Source organism: Lissotriton helveticus, chromosome 4_1 (assembly GCF_964261635.1).
Source record: "Lissotriton helveticus chromosome 4_1, aLisHel1.1, whole genome shotgun sequence".
In the NCBI taxonomy this organism is placed as follows: Eukaryota; Metazoa; Chordata; class Amphibia; order Caudata; family Salamandridae; genus Lissotriton; species Lissotriton helveticus.
Genome location: NC_136063.1, coordinates 2,049,840,312 through 2,049,856,657, shown reverse-complemented (window position 1 = coordinate 2,049,856,657; position 16,346 = coordinate 2,049,840,312). Strand labels below are relative to the sequence as shown.

At 45.9% G+C, this 16,346-nt stretch overlaps 1 protein-coding gene across 1 annotated transcript in view; it reads left to right on the top strand.

Moving 5' to 3' along the window:
• Window positions 1–16,346, top strand: part of CUL4B (cullin 4B) — a 945,370-nt gene that overhangs the window by 837,030 nt on the left and 91,994 nt on the right. The window contains exons 18-19 of the mRNA XM_078688736.1: window positions 15,871–15,976; window positions 16,047–16,219. Of these exons, the coding sequence (XP_078544862.1) occupies window positions 15,871–15,976; window positions 16,047–16,219 (279 nt within the window). The remainder of the gene's footprint in view (window positions 1–15,870; window positions 15,977–16,046; window positions 16,220–16,346) is intronic.

Sequence of the window (16,346 nt, the reverse complement as noted above, 5' to 3'; positions counted from 1 at the left end):
TCTTGTGGAAAATGTATGTTCTCTTCCATCAGTGCGAGGTTAAGTTCCATTAACGCAACTTACTTCCTTGGATGTTTTTTCTCATGCCTTATGGGATTTGTTCTGGCAGTTATTGACATTGTTTCCAGAGGCTAATAGGAACAAACGGAGTCAGTTGATTTCGGATAGGCAACAGGCAGCTAGGTTAATCATTTGGTGTGGAATGGACACCACTGATTTGATTGGTCGAGCCATGACGTCTTCTGTGGCGTTAACGCCAGCGAGCTTGGGTTCGTTCTACTGGATTTTCAGAGGCAGTCCTGTCCGTTTTAATTGACATGCCGTTTGATGGCGATCGTTTGTTTGGTGTCCATGCAGATTCTGCTTTGCGTACGTTTAGGGACCGTCTGGGTAGCTCAGACCCTTAGCCCTGTTCCCTTTTTTCCAACTTCTGCTGTATTTTAAGGGAGATGTTCCTGTGCAGAAGACTCCTCATGGTTTGTAATTTGGCTCAAAACTACATTATGGTGTGCTTTTTGCAGTGTAATGTCACCAGATGTGGTGTTCCTGCCTTTGCAGGCCTTAGTTCTTATGGTGTTTTTTCTGTCAATGACCGGTTGTTTTTCTTTGAGGCCCTACATGTTTTTTTTTTCCTACCCGTGGTAGGTTTTTTGGTTCTCTGCTGACGAGATCCTCACCCGAGAGATTTGGTTCTATGGAAGCAATTGCAGTTGGCTTATTTCCTTTTCTTTTCACTAAGCATGGGTCTCTGTTGGTGCAGGACCTGACCTGTTATTTAATTGGAACTTTCCTTTCTTGGATCATGGTTTTCTTTCGGTAACTAATTGCCTTATTTCAGCAAGTTGAATACCTTAGGTGTGATGGTACACAGCTTTAAAGTCCCTCCTTTTTGAGTGTTTTTACCTCTGCTTGTTTCGTCAATCGCATATTGCGATGTGTTTATTTTTGTTACCTATCATTGTATGGCTTCAAGGTATTTTTATTCCTGCAGGATTACCATGCTCCTTCAGTATAATAAAGGATGTATCCATCTATGTGGATTCTTGATTTTCTCTTACACCTGAGTGGTTTGTGTTTCATTTTCAAGATTTTCTTTGACAAGAAACATCTTGTTCGAGGCATATGAGCTGCAGATCTCACACTGTGCATTAGATCGCCACCTGGTGTTGGGCTCGGATGATTGCATGTTGTTGTCGTCTTGGAAGAAGTCTTTGTAGTCACGAGATAGGCGACTCCTCCCTTGGACGATAGTGCGCATGGGCATCAACTCCATCCTTGAATTGTTTTTTTTCCGCCACAGGGTTCGGATGAAACTTTTCTGCTCTGGTTCGAAATCTACTTTTCAAGTACTTCACGTAAAAATTTTCTTCAAACTTCAACACACAACTTTCAATATCGATAAACATCGACTCTACTTCATTAGCTCGATTCCGGTCGTCGACGCGGGCCGTTGAGCCTACCCACGCCGTGAGGCCTACACCTCATGGAAAGGACGCCATTCAAAAGATGCCCCGAGTGTGAAGCAAAATTTCCACACAGTGACCATCACAAGGTCTGTAACCTGTGCTTATTGCCAGAACACGACGAATCCAGCTGCACAGCCTGTGCTTCTTTTCGATCGAAAAAGACCATTCGAGATCGGAGGGCCTGTCTACGCTGTATGCAGAGATCAGCTCCGGAACCTGTGGACATCTTCGACGAAGGTCCATGCGTCCCAGAAGAAGATTGCGATGATCTCCCGATCGTATCCGGGGCAGATGACTTCGATGACTCCATACCTTCGGGTCAACGCGTGAGTACCACTGCCCCTACCCCAGCCCAAACACCAAAATCGAAGGCAAAGGTCAACACTCCGCCTGCGGGGCCTAGTCGAGACCGAAAAAACACTTCGAAAGCCCCGCCATCGAGCCCGAGTCCGAAGAAAATAATTAAGCCTTCCGGTAGCTCTACCCAGCAGTCCGCATGTGCTGATACCACCTGCTCCCTCGGCACGAAACAAAAAGAAGTGCCAGTTCCTAAAGACACTCCGAAACCGTCGACTCCGAGAGACAAAGCGGTTCCGAAAACAACGAAGCCTGTTTTCGATGCCCCGAAAACAGCTTCCAATCCGAAGCCGATACCCTCAATGCCAAAACACACAAAGCCTGCTTCCGATGCTTCCAAGTCCACAAAACAGGCTTCGGATCCAAAGATAATATCTTCAGTGCCGAAATCTATGCCAAAGGACTCATTATCATCTCCTAAAGATAATGACATGCAACAAACCGGTTCGGAACCGAAAAAATCAGCGCCGAAGGCTGTGCCTCAAGAAGAGGAGCTTTTCCAACCAGATCCTTTACAAAAAAAGATCTACATTGATCCAGAAACGGGACATGTTTCCACTACACCACACAGGAGGTGGAAGTCAGATACAGCACCTACACCTCCAGTGCCCGTCAAGAAGGATTCTGCCACAACTCCTATGCACCTTTCTTCTCCTGTATCTCCTTCTCCTCCTCTTCCTTTAAACATTTCACCTCAAAATTCTCATTCTCTACCACATACACCTCCCCAGGATGTTGATGATGAGGAGTATAGCATGGGGTAAGGGAGAGACCCAGATGACCCTTTTCCCTACCCAACAAGTTCACCAGACTTGGAGTATCCAAACCCACAGGATGTACCAGATATTCCTGACCCACATACATATCCATCTAAACCTTCTCCTCCAGAAGACAATATGGGGTTTGGACACTTAATTAATAGGGCTGCCATCTATCACAATGTCACCATGCATTCAGATGAGGCAGAGGAAGACTTTTTATTAGACACTTTTGAACACTCCCAAAAATCTGTGCAAATACTGCCAATGATTAAAGGAGTCATTAAGCATGCACCAGAAGTGTTTAAAGATCCTGTACGAGCTAGAATCATAAACCCAAGGATAGAGAAAAAGTACAGAGCGGCTCCTGGGGACCCTACCTACATTAAAGGACAGCTACCCTTAGACTCCCTAGTAGTTTCGAACGCTAGGAAAAGAGCAAATTCCCAAACATCAGTTGGAGCACCACCTCCTGATAAAGAATCAAAGATCATAGACGCTTCAGGGAAAAGAATAGCTGCCCAAGCTAGCAATACATGGTGCATCGCTAACACACAGGCCCTCCTCGCAAGATACGACAGGGCTATCAGTTAGAGAAGCTTTTACAACATCTACCTGACCAGTATAAGGCACAAGCAAATGACCTCTTACAAGAGGGTAAGCTTATATCAAATGCCTCCATTAAATGCGCACTTGATGTAGCAGAAACTGCATCCAGAGAAATAAACACCAGTGTCCTCCTTAGACGTCAAGCGTGGCTACGCATTTCAGGATTTAAGCAAAAAGTGCTAACTACTATCTTAAATCAACCATTCAACCAACAACAATTGTTTGATCCAGAGGTAGACACAGCACTTGAAAATATGAAGAAAGATACTGACACAGCGAAGTCTATGGGAGCTCTGCAGTCCAGCCAAGCTCGAAGCTCCTTTCATCGCTCCCTCTACAGAGGAGGCTCCAAACAAGCTGGAGCAGACAATTTACCTTCCTTTAAAACAAACACACAAACATCCTCCAATAAAGGATAATTTAGAGGAGGCTACAGAGGCAACAACAACAAGGGAAGAGTTCGAGGAAATAACAATAATCGAACCTCTCCCAACACAAAACAGTGACTTACTTCTGCTTCCCCAACAGCATTCCACTCCTGTAGGGGGCAGACTAACACAGTTCCCACCTGTCTGGAATTCCATCACAACAGACAAGTGGGTAAAACAAATTATTCAGTATGGTTACTGCCTAGAGCTTACGGCTACCCCTCCACATATACCACCCAGATAGTATCCAATGTCCACAGAACATCTAACGCTACTCCAACAAGAGGTTCTCTCATTGCTGCAAAAAGATGCAATAGAGCTAGTTCCGTTGCAACATCAAGGAACAGGGGTTTACTCACTCTATTTCCTAATACCCAAAAAGGACGGAACACTATGACCAATTCTAGACCTAAGGCCTCTCAATCTGTATATACACTCCGATCATTTTCTCATGATAACTTTACAACTGCTCCCATTGTTGCAACAAGGCGATTTCCTAACAGAGGTTTACTCACTCTATTTCCTAATACCCAAAAAGGACGGAACACTATGACCAATTCTAGACCTAAGGCCTCTCAATCTGTATATACACTCCGATCATTTTCTCATGATAACTTTACAACTAGTGCTCCCATTGTTGCAACAAGGCGATTTCCTAACCATACTAGACCTCAAGGACGCCTACTTCCACATTCCCATACATCCTTCTCACAGGAAGTATCTCAGATTTGTACTAGAAGGACAACACTATCAGTTCAAAGTCCTTCCATTCGGGGTCACAACTGCACCACAAGTGTTTACAAAGTGTTTAGCAGTAGTAGCAGCACATCTCAGAAGACAACATATCCACGTCTTCCCATACTTAGACGATTGGCTCATAAAAGCCAAGTCATTCAATCAGTGTGTCCAACACACATCTCAAACAATTCAAACACTGCACGACTTGGGGTTGACAATCAACTACACCAAATCACATCTCCAGCCCTCTCATGTACATCAATACCTAGGGGCTACCATAAACACCGATACAGCTCTAGCTTATCCCAGTACAGCCAGGATACAAAGCATTCAAGCCAAGCCTTAGTCACAAAGTTTCAAAACCAACACTCTCTCCCCGCCAGAGTGTTCATGCAACTAATAGGCATGATGGCATCTTGCATTTTTATTGTACCATATGCAAGACAGCAAATGCGCCCATTGCAGGAATGTCTAGCACATCAGTGGAATCGGGCTGAAGGACAACTTACAGACCTGGTGTTGGTGGACAGCTGCACACATCACTCTCTGCAGTGGTGGAACACCAAAAACGTATCCAGAGGGCGACCGTTCCGCCAACCTGTGCCACAGATAGTACTGACAACAGACGCATCCCTCACAGGATGTGGAGCCCATCTGCTCCAACATACAAATCAGGGAAAATGGACCGCTCAACAAAAGGTGCTTCACATCAATCACCTAGAGCTGCTAGCAATATTCCTTGCACTAAAATCCTTCCAAGTATATGTACAGAACAAAGCTGTCTTGATCCGGACGGACAAAATGACAGCCATGTACTATATTCAAAAACAAGGAGGCACACATTCCCTACAACTGTCCCAGCTCGCACAGAACATTTGGAGATGGGCCATTCCACAAAAGATATATCTGCTTGCAGAACACCTTCCAGGAGATCACAATCAGATAGCAGATCTGATAAGTCGACAGACACAACAGATTCACGAATGGGAACTACATCTGCAAGTTCTTCTACCATTCTTTTACAAGTGGGGTCATCCAGACATGGATCTGTTTGCCACACACGAAAACGCAAAATGCCCAATGCCCAACCTTCGCCGCCAGGTTTCCATACCCGCTGTCCAAGGGCAATGCGATATGGATGAACTGGTCAGGCAGATTTGCGTATGCTTTTCCGCCAATCCCACTAATACCGCTAGTAGTACGCAAGCTGAGACAACAATCTCTCAAATTGATCCTCGTAACTCCCACATGGGCATGCAAACCATGGTTCACCACAGTGCTAGAACTCTCTCTAGTTCCACACCAAAGACTGTGTCTGACACCATCCATGCTAACGCAGAACCATGGAGACATCAGACATTCAGATCCAAGTCAACTGAATCTGGCGATCTGGCTCCTGAAGTCTTAGAGTTTGGTTACCTTAACCTGCCACCTGACTGTATGAATATCATTAAAGAAGCCAGAAAACCTACTACTAGAGCTTGCTAGGCTGCAAAATGGAAGAGATTTGCCATTTACTGCACTAATAATCAAATTGATCCTCTAGATGCTCCCACCCAGAATATCATCTGTTTCCTTCTTTATTTACAAAGATGTAATCTAGCATATTCATCTATACGTTTACATCTTGCAGCATATCTACAAAATAGATAACGTATGTCGTTGTTTAGAGTACCTGGAATCAAAGCTTTTATGGAAGGATTAAAACGAATAATTCCTCCTAGGTTACCACCCTCTCCAGAGTGGAACCTAAACATTGTTCTTACCAGGCTCATGGGGCCCCCCTTTGAACCTTTACATAAGTGTGAACTGCAATTCCTTACATGGAAAACAGCTTTCCTTATTGCTATTACCTCTCTTAGGAGAGTTAGTGAGATTCAAGCTTTCACTATACAAGAACCATTTTTACAGTTACACCGTAACAATGTGGTTCTACGGACTAATCCCAAATTCCTTCCTAATGTAATTACTCCTTTTCATCTAAATCAAAACCCAGACTTTGTGGCAGAAAGAACTATACACACACTAGATGTGAAAAGAGCTCTTCTCTATTACATTGATAGGACCAAATCCTTTTGTAAAACAAAACAAATGTTTGTAGCTTTCTCTCCACCACATAAAGGCAACCCCATCTCTAAAGCTGGAACTGCAAGATGGATTGTAAAATGTATACAAATATGCTATCACAAAGCAAAACGTACATTAACTGTTCCTCCTAGAGCGCACTCCACACGCAAAATAGGACCCTCCATGGCTTTCTTGGAGAACATTCCCCTAGAAGACATCTGTAAGGCAGCAAAATGGTCTACAACACACACCTTCACTAAACATTATTGTGTTGATGTACAAGCCAAGCAGCAAGCTGTGGTAGGCCAAGCTGTCCTCAAAACTCTCTTTCAAACTATTGCAACAGATACAGGTGACCACCGCTAGGGGAGACACTGCTGTACAATCAATGCACAATGTGAGATCTGCAGCTCATATGCCTCGAACGGAAAATGCTACTTACCAGTATGCATCTGTTCTTGGCATGTAGAGTTACAGATTCTCACATGCCCATCCGCCTCCCAGGGGCCTGTATCTGTTCCAATTCTATCTTAATTACACACACATGGACATCCCTTTTTCTATTTCTACTAACTCCATCATTTCCCTTCATGGCAAAAAACAATCTAAGGATGGAGTGGATGCCCAAGCGCACTATCGTCCAAGGGAGGAGTCACCTATCTCGTGACTACAAAGACTTCTTCCAAGACAACAACAACATGCAATCATTCGAGCCCAACGCCAGGTGGCGATCTAATGCACAGTGTGAGAATCTGCAGATCTACATGCCAAGAACAGATGCATACTGGTAAGTGGCATTTTCCTTCTAGTGATCCTCTTTTGAGAGCACATTTCACTTATCATTCTTAAGTTTAAAAGGGAAGGTTGGGAAGTGCGGGCTGAGGAACAGATCGAGGTCTGCATGCCAAGGATCAGGACCTCTGTCTTACCTGCTTTTAAGTTCAGGCAGTTCAGGTCCATCCAGTGGGAAGCCTCAGACAAGAAGGTCCTCAAAGCCATGGCAGCAGCGGCTCCTTTATGGGACAAGGTGACGATCAACCGTGTGTCGTCGTATGCGTAGGATATCATTTCAAAGCCATGTCTCACAATGATGTCTGACAGGGTGGATGTACAAATTGGTATCCTGTAATTATTGGTACAACTGAAGGTTGTGTATGAAGTTTATTCTCCTTCTATGGAGTCACATATTGCTGTGACTACAGGAGGTTTCACTTTACTTTCCTATGGTCTTTGCCTTGGTTCATATAAATAGTCTTTCCTATATGTGTCTGGTCTCTTTTTAGTTAAGAACAGCTGGTCCTCTCTTAGACATTTTGTAGGATTTGGCATCTTCTGGCAGGATTGTGCCTGTTTTCCTTGAGGCTTTGGCTTTTTCTGTGCCTGCTTGGTTTCTTATTTAAATTGTCTGTGGTTATTGCCATGAGTTTTATAAGAAGCCATGCTTTTTTTCATCTAATTCCTACATATGTTTATTCTATGGCTAATTTTGACCAGTTAGTTCTCTTTCTGATCTTTTGTAGGATTGGTTCACAGGCTCACCTCCTAGTTGGGTATATGTATGGTACCTAATTCAAAAGTTAAGGAACCTGCGGCGAGACGTCTCTTGGATGGAAAAGTTACTTACCTTTGGTAACGATGTATCTAGTAGAGACATAGTCTAGCTGCACATTCCTTAACGCCCTGCCCATCGTCCCCGCTTTGCGAATGACATATAAATATAGGGTTATTCCCCGTTTCAGTACTAGTTTTATACTCCAGTGATCACTGTTTCGTGTAGTGGTATGATTCATCAAACCACGTAGTCTTGCCTCATAGGTCTTATTCTGGTAGGACCATACCATTCATTTTCATTTGTGAGTGACTGGTAGAGTGAGAAGTGTTTTACTTTGCAAGGCTGGTTTATACACTAGTGCGCAGGGTTTCACGTAGTTTGTGCTCTGGTGATTCATGTGGTATTTTCCTTAGTCATTGACTGGTTTTGACACACCATTTATTGCTAGTTTCTAATATTGTTTAAACGATTTTTAATCTTTTGGGCACACGGTTTCCACAGCCAGTTTCCATAGTGACTCTGCGTTCTGCAGAAGAAACTGAGATCCGCGTGCCGGAGGGGACTTATATGGCTCCACTGACGTTGCAACCAGTGTCAGTCATCACGGGGGCGTACTGCGCCATCCCCCAGCGCCGAGGTACTGCTGAAAAATCTCCGGATGCAGTCTGACGCAAGAAGCGTTGTCCCGCTTCGACTTCCCCTCGCCTGTAGCAGTGTGCAGGTGGTGCCACTCCCGTGGCTCCGAAGGGGCCTGGGACGTCGCGGCCAGCCTATCCACCCTTTCCGGATCCGTCGGCGACACCTGCTCAGGTGCAAGAATTTCTTGCTGCCATGGCCCAACTCTTTGGGCCGTCTGGCCCTGCCGGTGCACCTACGGGCCCCGCGGGCCTGACTGGGGGTCCTCTGGGTGACCCCCTCTTTCACTCCCAACACCCCACTCACGAGAGCTCTGTTGTCCAAGCCTCTACTTCCCAGAGCGCGTTCCCTTCCACACCTCCGGATAGGGAATCCAAGATGCTGGAGCAGCTTGGCAAGAAACTGTTTTCATCTGCCAGCTTATGGCTGCAGTCGGTGAACACCGCATGCCTCCTGGGCCGTTATTCCCAGTCTGTGTGGGATACAGTTGCGCAGGGGCTGCCCAACCATCCGGAGGAAGCACTGACAGTGCTCTCCCAAGCTATAGTAGCTGGGAGAGACGCAACTAAGTTCACCATTTGTTGTGGACTTGGTACCGCTGACTCGCTAGGCAGGGCGATTTCCATGATGGTGGCGCTTCGGCGCCACGCCTGGCTGAGGACAACTGGCATCTCAGGGGATGAAGCAACCAAGTGAGAGCAAAGTTCCCTTGAACTAGACTTCTATTACAGTTAAAAAGAACAATCTATTACTACATAGACAATATTACTGATAAATACGCAAGTTAGTCTGAAAGTAGAAATCACGATTTATTATGTATAAAAATGTTAAAATACAATAAAAATACAATAATGTACTAGACAACACAATCCTGGAAGCTAAATAAAAGCATTACATAACAAATCATAACATTCAATTATGACCCGCATAATTGGTACACAAAGACAGAAACGGTAAGACAAAAAAATTGTGCAATACAGTTCGTATATTCAAACTCTTAATTGTGGCATCGATGTTATGTACTGAAATAGTTGATGTATCGACAACGATGACAGAGTCTTGAATTATACAGGACAGGGGATGTCCAGAACACTCTAATGGACATGCCCTTTGATGGCATTCGCCTCTTTGGCAATAAAGCAGATAGTGCGTTGGAGCGCTTTAAGGACTCGCGGGCTACGGCCAAGTCCTTGTGCTTGTCGGCCACTCGCCCTCCTCCGCATTCTGCTTTTCGCTCCTTTCGTGGCCACGGAAGGTGTGCCCCAACACGTTCGTTCCGGAGCCACAGGCCTGCGCAGCAACATCCTCAGCGTGGCCGTGGGAACTGTCCGGTGGTTCTGGGGGCCAGTGGGCGGCAGAATTCGCCATTATCTTTCCCACTGGCGCAGCATCACTTCGGACAAGTGGGTGCTGCAAATTGTCCGAAGGGGCTACTCCCTCCCATTCAAGACTACCCCACCAGCCATTCCACCTCAGTACCACCGCATGTCGGGGGACCATCTTGCGCTTCTTCAACAGGAAGTAACGGGCCTCTTTGCCAAGGGGTCCATCGAGCGCGTTCCTGGGCCAGAAGCAGGTCGTGGTTACTATTCCCACTACTTTCTGGTCCCAAAGAAGGACAAAGGCCTGCGTCCTATCTGGGACCTCTAGAACATCAACCAATTCCTCCGGAATGAGAAGTCCAAGATGTTGACGCTAGCTCAGGTCTTGTCTGCTCTCGACTCTGGAGACTGGGTGGTAGCTTTGGACTTGCAGGACGCTTTTTTCCACCTCCCCGTCCTGCCGGCCCACTAGCGTTATCTGCGGTTCACAGTAGGCCATGAGCACTTTCAGTTGACCGTGCTCCCCTTCGTCCTTACCAGCGCCCCTCGGGTGTTCACAAAAGTGATGGCGGTGGTCACAGCTCATCTGCGCAGTTCAGGGGTTCCAGTCTTCCCTATGTCGACGACTGGTTGTTGAGAGCTTGTCCGCCCCAGACAGTCGTCTACAACCTACAGACTACGGCCGACCTCCTGCATTTGCTGGGGTTCTCCATCAACGTGCTGAAGTCGCACCTGATTCCCTCTCCAAAGCTCCTCTTCATCGGAGCAGTTCTAGATTCTGTGCAGTTAGGGTTTATCCTCCTGAGCAGCAAGTCCGAGATATTCAGGCTATAATTCCGATCTTTCAGCCTCTATCCCGGGTTTTGGTCTGGGAGACCCTTCAACTGCTGGGCTTAATGGCCTCCTGCATCCTGCTAGTGGATCATGCCAGATGGCATATGTGGGCTCTGCAGTGGGACCTGAAGTTCCAGTGGGCACAGCATCAGGGAAACCTGTCCGATCACGTCAACATCTCGGAGGGCACCGCACGACAATTGCAGCGGTCGCTCACGAATTGCGATTGGGTCAATCCCAGATCCCTCCCCCTTCCGCAACCAGAGAACACAGTTGTGACCGACGCGTCACTTCTGGGATCGGGCGGCCACATGGGAGAGGCGAAGATCAGAGGCCTCTGGTCTCCGGCGGAGTCCAGGCACCACATCAACCTTCTGGAGCTTCGGGCGATCCGGCTTGCACTGAAGGCATTCTTTCCCTCTGTCCGGGGAAGAGTAGTGCAGGTGTTCATGGACAACACCACAGCCATGTGGTACTGCAACAAACAGGACGGGGTGGGGTTGTGGACCCTATGTCAGAAGGCTCTGCACCTCTGCACCTCTGGACATGGCTGGAACATCGGGGCATTTCCCTGGTGGTTCAACACCTGCCAGGTTCTCTGAACGCCAGGGCGGACAAACTCAGCCGCCGGTGCATGATGAATCATGAATGGCGTCTTAACTCGGACGTGGTGAAAGGTCTCTTTCAGCAGTGGGGAGAGCCTTGGTTAGACCTATTCGCCACCAAAGAGAACGCGCAAAGTCATCAGTCTGCGAGTTGGAATTTCCAAGGCGGCACTCGCTAGGAGACGCTTTTCGCCACGAGCGGAGTTGTGATCTACTATACGCCTTTCCACCTATACCACTTCTACCCAGAGTGCTAAAGAAGATCAAGAGCGACCGGGCCCAAGTCATTCTTGTGGCTCCAGACTGGGCTCGAAGAGTATGGTATCTCAAGCTACCCAGCATGGCTATCGATTCCCCGATCCGACTGCCTCTTCGGGAGGATCTTCTGTCGCAGCAGCAGGGGATGGTCCTCCACCCGAAGCTGTCCACCCTCCACCTCTTTTCGTGGATATTGAGCGGTGGCAGTTGACGTCTTTTGACCTGCCTCCTGAAGTTTGTGATATAATCTTGCCAGCCAGGCTTCCCTCCACTAAGACGGTATACGCCTGCAGATGGAATACATTTGTTTTTCTAAGGACTCGTCCATCTTTTTTGACAAAGGTTGTCACTGCCTTTCACATCGGCAGACCATCACTTTGCCCACCTTCTTTCCGCCTCTGCATCCTTCAAAAGAGGAAGAGAGGCTCCACCACCTGGACCCAAAACATGCGCTCTCATTCTACCTCAACAGCACACAACAGTTCCGGGTGGATGACCAACTCTTTGTTGGCTACGTCGGCACCAAGAAAGGTCGGGCCTTGCACAAACGGACCATCTCTTGGTGGGTCGTTCTGTGCATTAAGGCTTGTTATTCTTTGGCTAAAAAGGATCCTCCAGTGGGGATACGCACCCATTCCACCTGGGCCACGGCAGCCACTACTGCTTTGGGACGGGGAGTTCCCTTGCATGACATCTGTCCGGCATCTACGTGGGCCTCGCTGCACACGTTTACCAAGCATTACTGCCTGGACAGCCAAGTCCAGAGAGACCGCTTCTTTGGCAGTACTGTTCTCCAGGACTTTCTGGTGTGATCTTGTTTCGCATACCCACCACCGGGGTTGGTATTGCTAGGGTATCTATTCTAGGGTAAGGAATCTATCACTACGTGTTTCTTTCAAATGCACAAGTTACTTACCTTCGGTAACAATATATCTGTAAGAAACATTAGTAGCGATAGATTCCTTACCTCCCCACCCATCCTCCCCGCTCTGCGAACTGATTTCTAGGGTTGAGGTTATCCTTTGCAGCAGCAGCGGAGGGTCCTCCACCTGAACCTGTCCAGCCTCCACCTCCTTGCGTGAAGATTGAGCTGCGTCAGTTGACGTATTTCGACCTTCCCCTCGAAGTCTGTGATGTTAGCTTGGCAGCCAGACATCCCTCCACTAAAACGGTATACGCCTGCAGGTGGAATACATTTGTGGCATGGTGCACAGCAAAGGCTGTGGATCCCCTTTCTGCCCCTCTTTCAGAGGTCCTTGTTTTTCTTCTATCTTTGGCCCAGCAGGGCTCTGCTCTGGACACTATCAAGGGCTATCTCTCGGCCATTTCAGCCTTTTTACGGCTTCCAGATCAGCCTTCTCTTTTCAAGTCCCCTGTTGTAAATAGATTCATGAAAGGCATCATGCACATGTTCCCTCCTGTCCCTTTTATGACGCCTCAGTGGGACTTGAATCTAGTTCTGACTTATCTGATGTGTGCTCCTTTTGAGCCACTTCACAGCTGTCCTCTTCGTCTTCTCACTCTAAAGACTGCTTTCCTGGTTGCCATCACCTCTGCCAGTAGAGTGAGTGAGCTCCTGGCTTTCTTCTAAACCTCCTTTTCTCTCTCTGTCCATCCAGACAAAGTTGTTCTAAGGACTCGTCCATCTTTTCTGCCAAAGGTTGTAACTGCCTTTCACATCGGGCAGACCATCACTTTGCCCACCTTCTTTCTGCCTCAGCATCCCTCAAAAGAGGAAGAGAGGCTCCACCGTCTGGACCCAAAACTTGCGCTCTCATACTACCTTAATCGCACACAACAGTTCGGGGTGGATGGCCAGCTCTTTTTTGGCTACGTGGGCGCCAAGAAAGGTCGGGCCGTGCACTAGCGGACCATCTCTCGGTGGGTTGTTCTGTGCATAAAGGCTTGTTATTTTTTGGCTAAAAAGGAGCCTCTGGTGGGGTTGCGTGCCCATTCTACCAGGGCGACGGCAGCCGCTACTGTTTGGGACGGGGAGTTCCCTTGCATGACATCTGTCAGGCAGCTACGTGTGCCTCGCTGCACACGTTTACCAAGCATTACTGCCTGGACAGCCAAGTCTGGAGAGACGGCTTCTTTTGGCCGTTCTGTTCTCCAGGACTTTCTGATGTGATCTTGGTTCTCAGACCCACCACCGGGGTATCTATTCTAAGGTAAGGAATCTATTACTACTTGTTTATTTCAGATGCACAAGTCACTTACCTTTGGTAAAGATATATCTGTAAGAAACATTAGTAGTGATAGATTCCTTACCACCCCACCCATCATCCCCGTTCTGCGAACTGATTTCTAGGGTTAAGGTCATTCCTTTCAGGGCCCTAGTTTCAAGGTAACAGTGGTCAGTTTCTTGCTTGGCTCTGCGTTCCTGTTGCGGAAAGTTGTGTACAGAACTGACGTCAGCACACGTGGGCGCGTGTAAGTAGCTCCAGCGATGTCATCTCTGCGTCAACAATGCACGCGGAGCCTCATGACGACGCGCAGGTGTACTGTTGACACAAACTTTCCGGATCCAGTCTGACCCCTGGGAGTAATTCTAAGGTAAGGAATCTATCACTACTGTTTCTTACAGATATATTGTTACCGAAGGTAAGTAACTTGTGCTTTAGTACGGCTAGGGCGCTCGACCTCGGACCTGGGGATCTGGGTTCGAGTCTCGGTAACGACGCCAAAACCTCCTGTGATTCTGGGCAAATCACTTAATCTCCCCGTGCCTAAAATGAAAGTAACTGGAAACGTAAAAAATGTAACGTAACTGGAAAATATGTAAAGCGCTCTGATACCTGATTCGGTTCGGGTCTAGTTCGCGCTATATAAAACTCTGCAAAAAAAAAAAAAAAAGTAATGTTACGTAGCAGCAAAACGTTTTTTTCTTTGTTTTTTGTTGGCCTCCATTCCAATATGATCTCTTCTTTGACTTCTGACCTTTGACCCTCTCTAGCACTACAAGTATTGACTGTCTTGGTTCCCTCTACATGACGGATGGATTTTTGTTAGTGCTGCAACAAACTCAAGGGCGCTCTTCAAACGGCAAGATCCCTCGCCTCGGAAGACTGATAAACGTAACCCAATATTTTTTCTCACTCAAATGGGTGCGGCAATATTACCGTATTGCAACATAAGAAACCTTAATCATTATGTACTTTGCCCGACTGCTTTAAAACATTCTATTTTTAGTAACTGAGAGATGTCCGCATTCTGAATATTTTTTCCATTATTGTTTTCTCAGGGCGTACTTAAATCTCAATTTTTCTTTAGTCAATGGCATTACTTGTTCTGACCTAATTAAAAGGTCGCCACTAACCTTGGAACCCTTTAGCATTACCCATAGCAAATTGACAGCTATATGAGGAAAACATTTCCATTGTCCATTAGGTATGACAAGCATGCATAGCAACTTTATTAACACAGTACGGCATTTGGGAACCTACCTGTAATACCAGATTTGCCAGTCGCTTAATTACAAACATTTGCGTGGTACAGAACTGTCAGCAACTTTCAAACCTTTGGACTGTGGGCATCTATATCTGTCAATCACTACACTTGTACAGGAGCGCATACTCAAAAGCGATATATATTGAGGCTAGAACGTTGTTATTAAAAACCTTTATCACTAAATGTCTGGTATAGATTGGATGGCGTTTTGCAGTGTCTAATTGACGAAGTCAGGAACTATATTTTTTGCTTTTTGAATCATAACGAATATGAATAACTTATTTATTCCATTAGTTGTCTTTGTTTTTTTGTCTTTGTTCTGCTTATCTTTCTATTGTTATTTATCACCAATATATTTTATTGTATGTATGTTTTATTTGTACTGTTGTAACAACCAACTATATGAATTCATATACAGCCTTGATAAAACCCCAGGCCTACTCGTCTTTAGGGTGTTAAACACATATTAGTTGGCCTCACTTCTCAAACAGAATCTCCATAATTACGTTATAGATTCAGATCATATTAATTTTACAAACAATTGGAGTTGTACCTCACCCAGAATGTATTCAACACTGTAAACTGTTTACCCTTTTACCTAAAACTGTGTATATTATTGCCCCTGCACAAACCTAACCAAATTAAAAAAATAGTTTTTAGTGAAGTACGTGGTTTACCACAAGTTTGGAGTACGTCTGAAAGATTTTAATGAAGTTACTGTAAAAGAGACTGGTGTTCCGGTTTGAAAAGCAATATATTCAATTACTTTCTCAATTTGTTGTTCCCACAGGGGAAAAAGGAGCTTCAGGTTTCTTTGTTCCAAACATTGGTGCTACTTATGTTTAACGAAGGAGAGGAGTTCACTTTGGAGGAGATAAAACTGGCTACAGGAATAGGTGTGTATCAAATGCAGTTGTTCCATAAGTACGTTAACAATTGAAATGCTAATGCATGTTTCCCCTGCAGAGGATGGAGAACTAAGAAGAACGCTGCAATCTTTAGCATGTGGCAAAGCCAGAGTGTTAATGAAAACTCCCAAAAGTAAGGATATTGAAGATGGAGATAAATTCACCTGCAATGACGATTTCAAACATAAGCTCTTCAGGATAAAGATCAATCAAATCCAGATGAAAGAAACGGTTTGTTTTCAATTTGTTAATCAATGACACCTTTTTATGAAACAGATATGCATATTTGTTGGCCCTATTGCATCATCTATAGATTTTTTTCAAATTGTCTGTACAAGTAATGTTCTCACAGTTGATT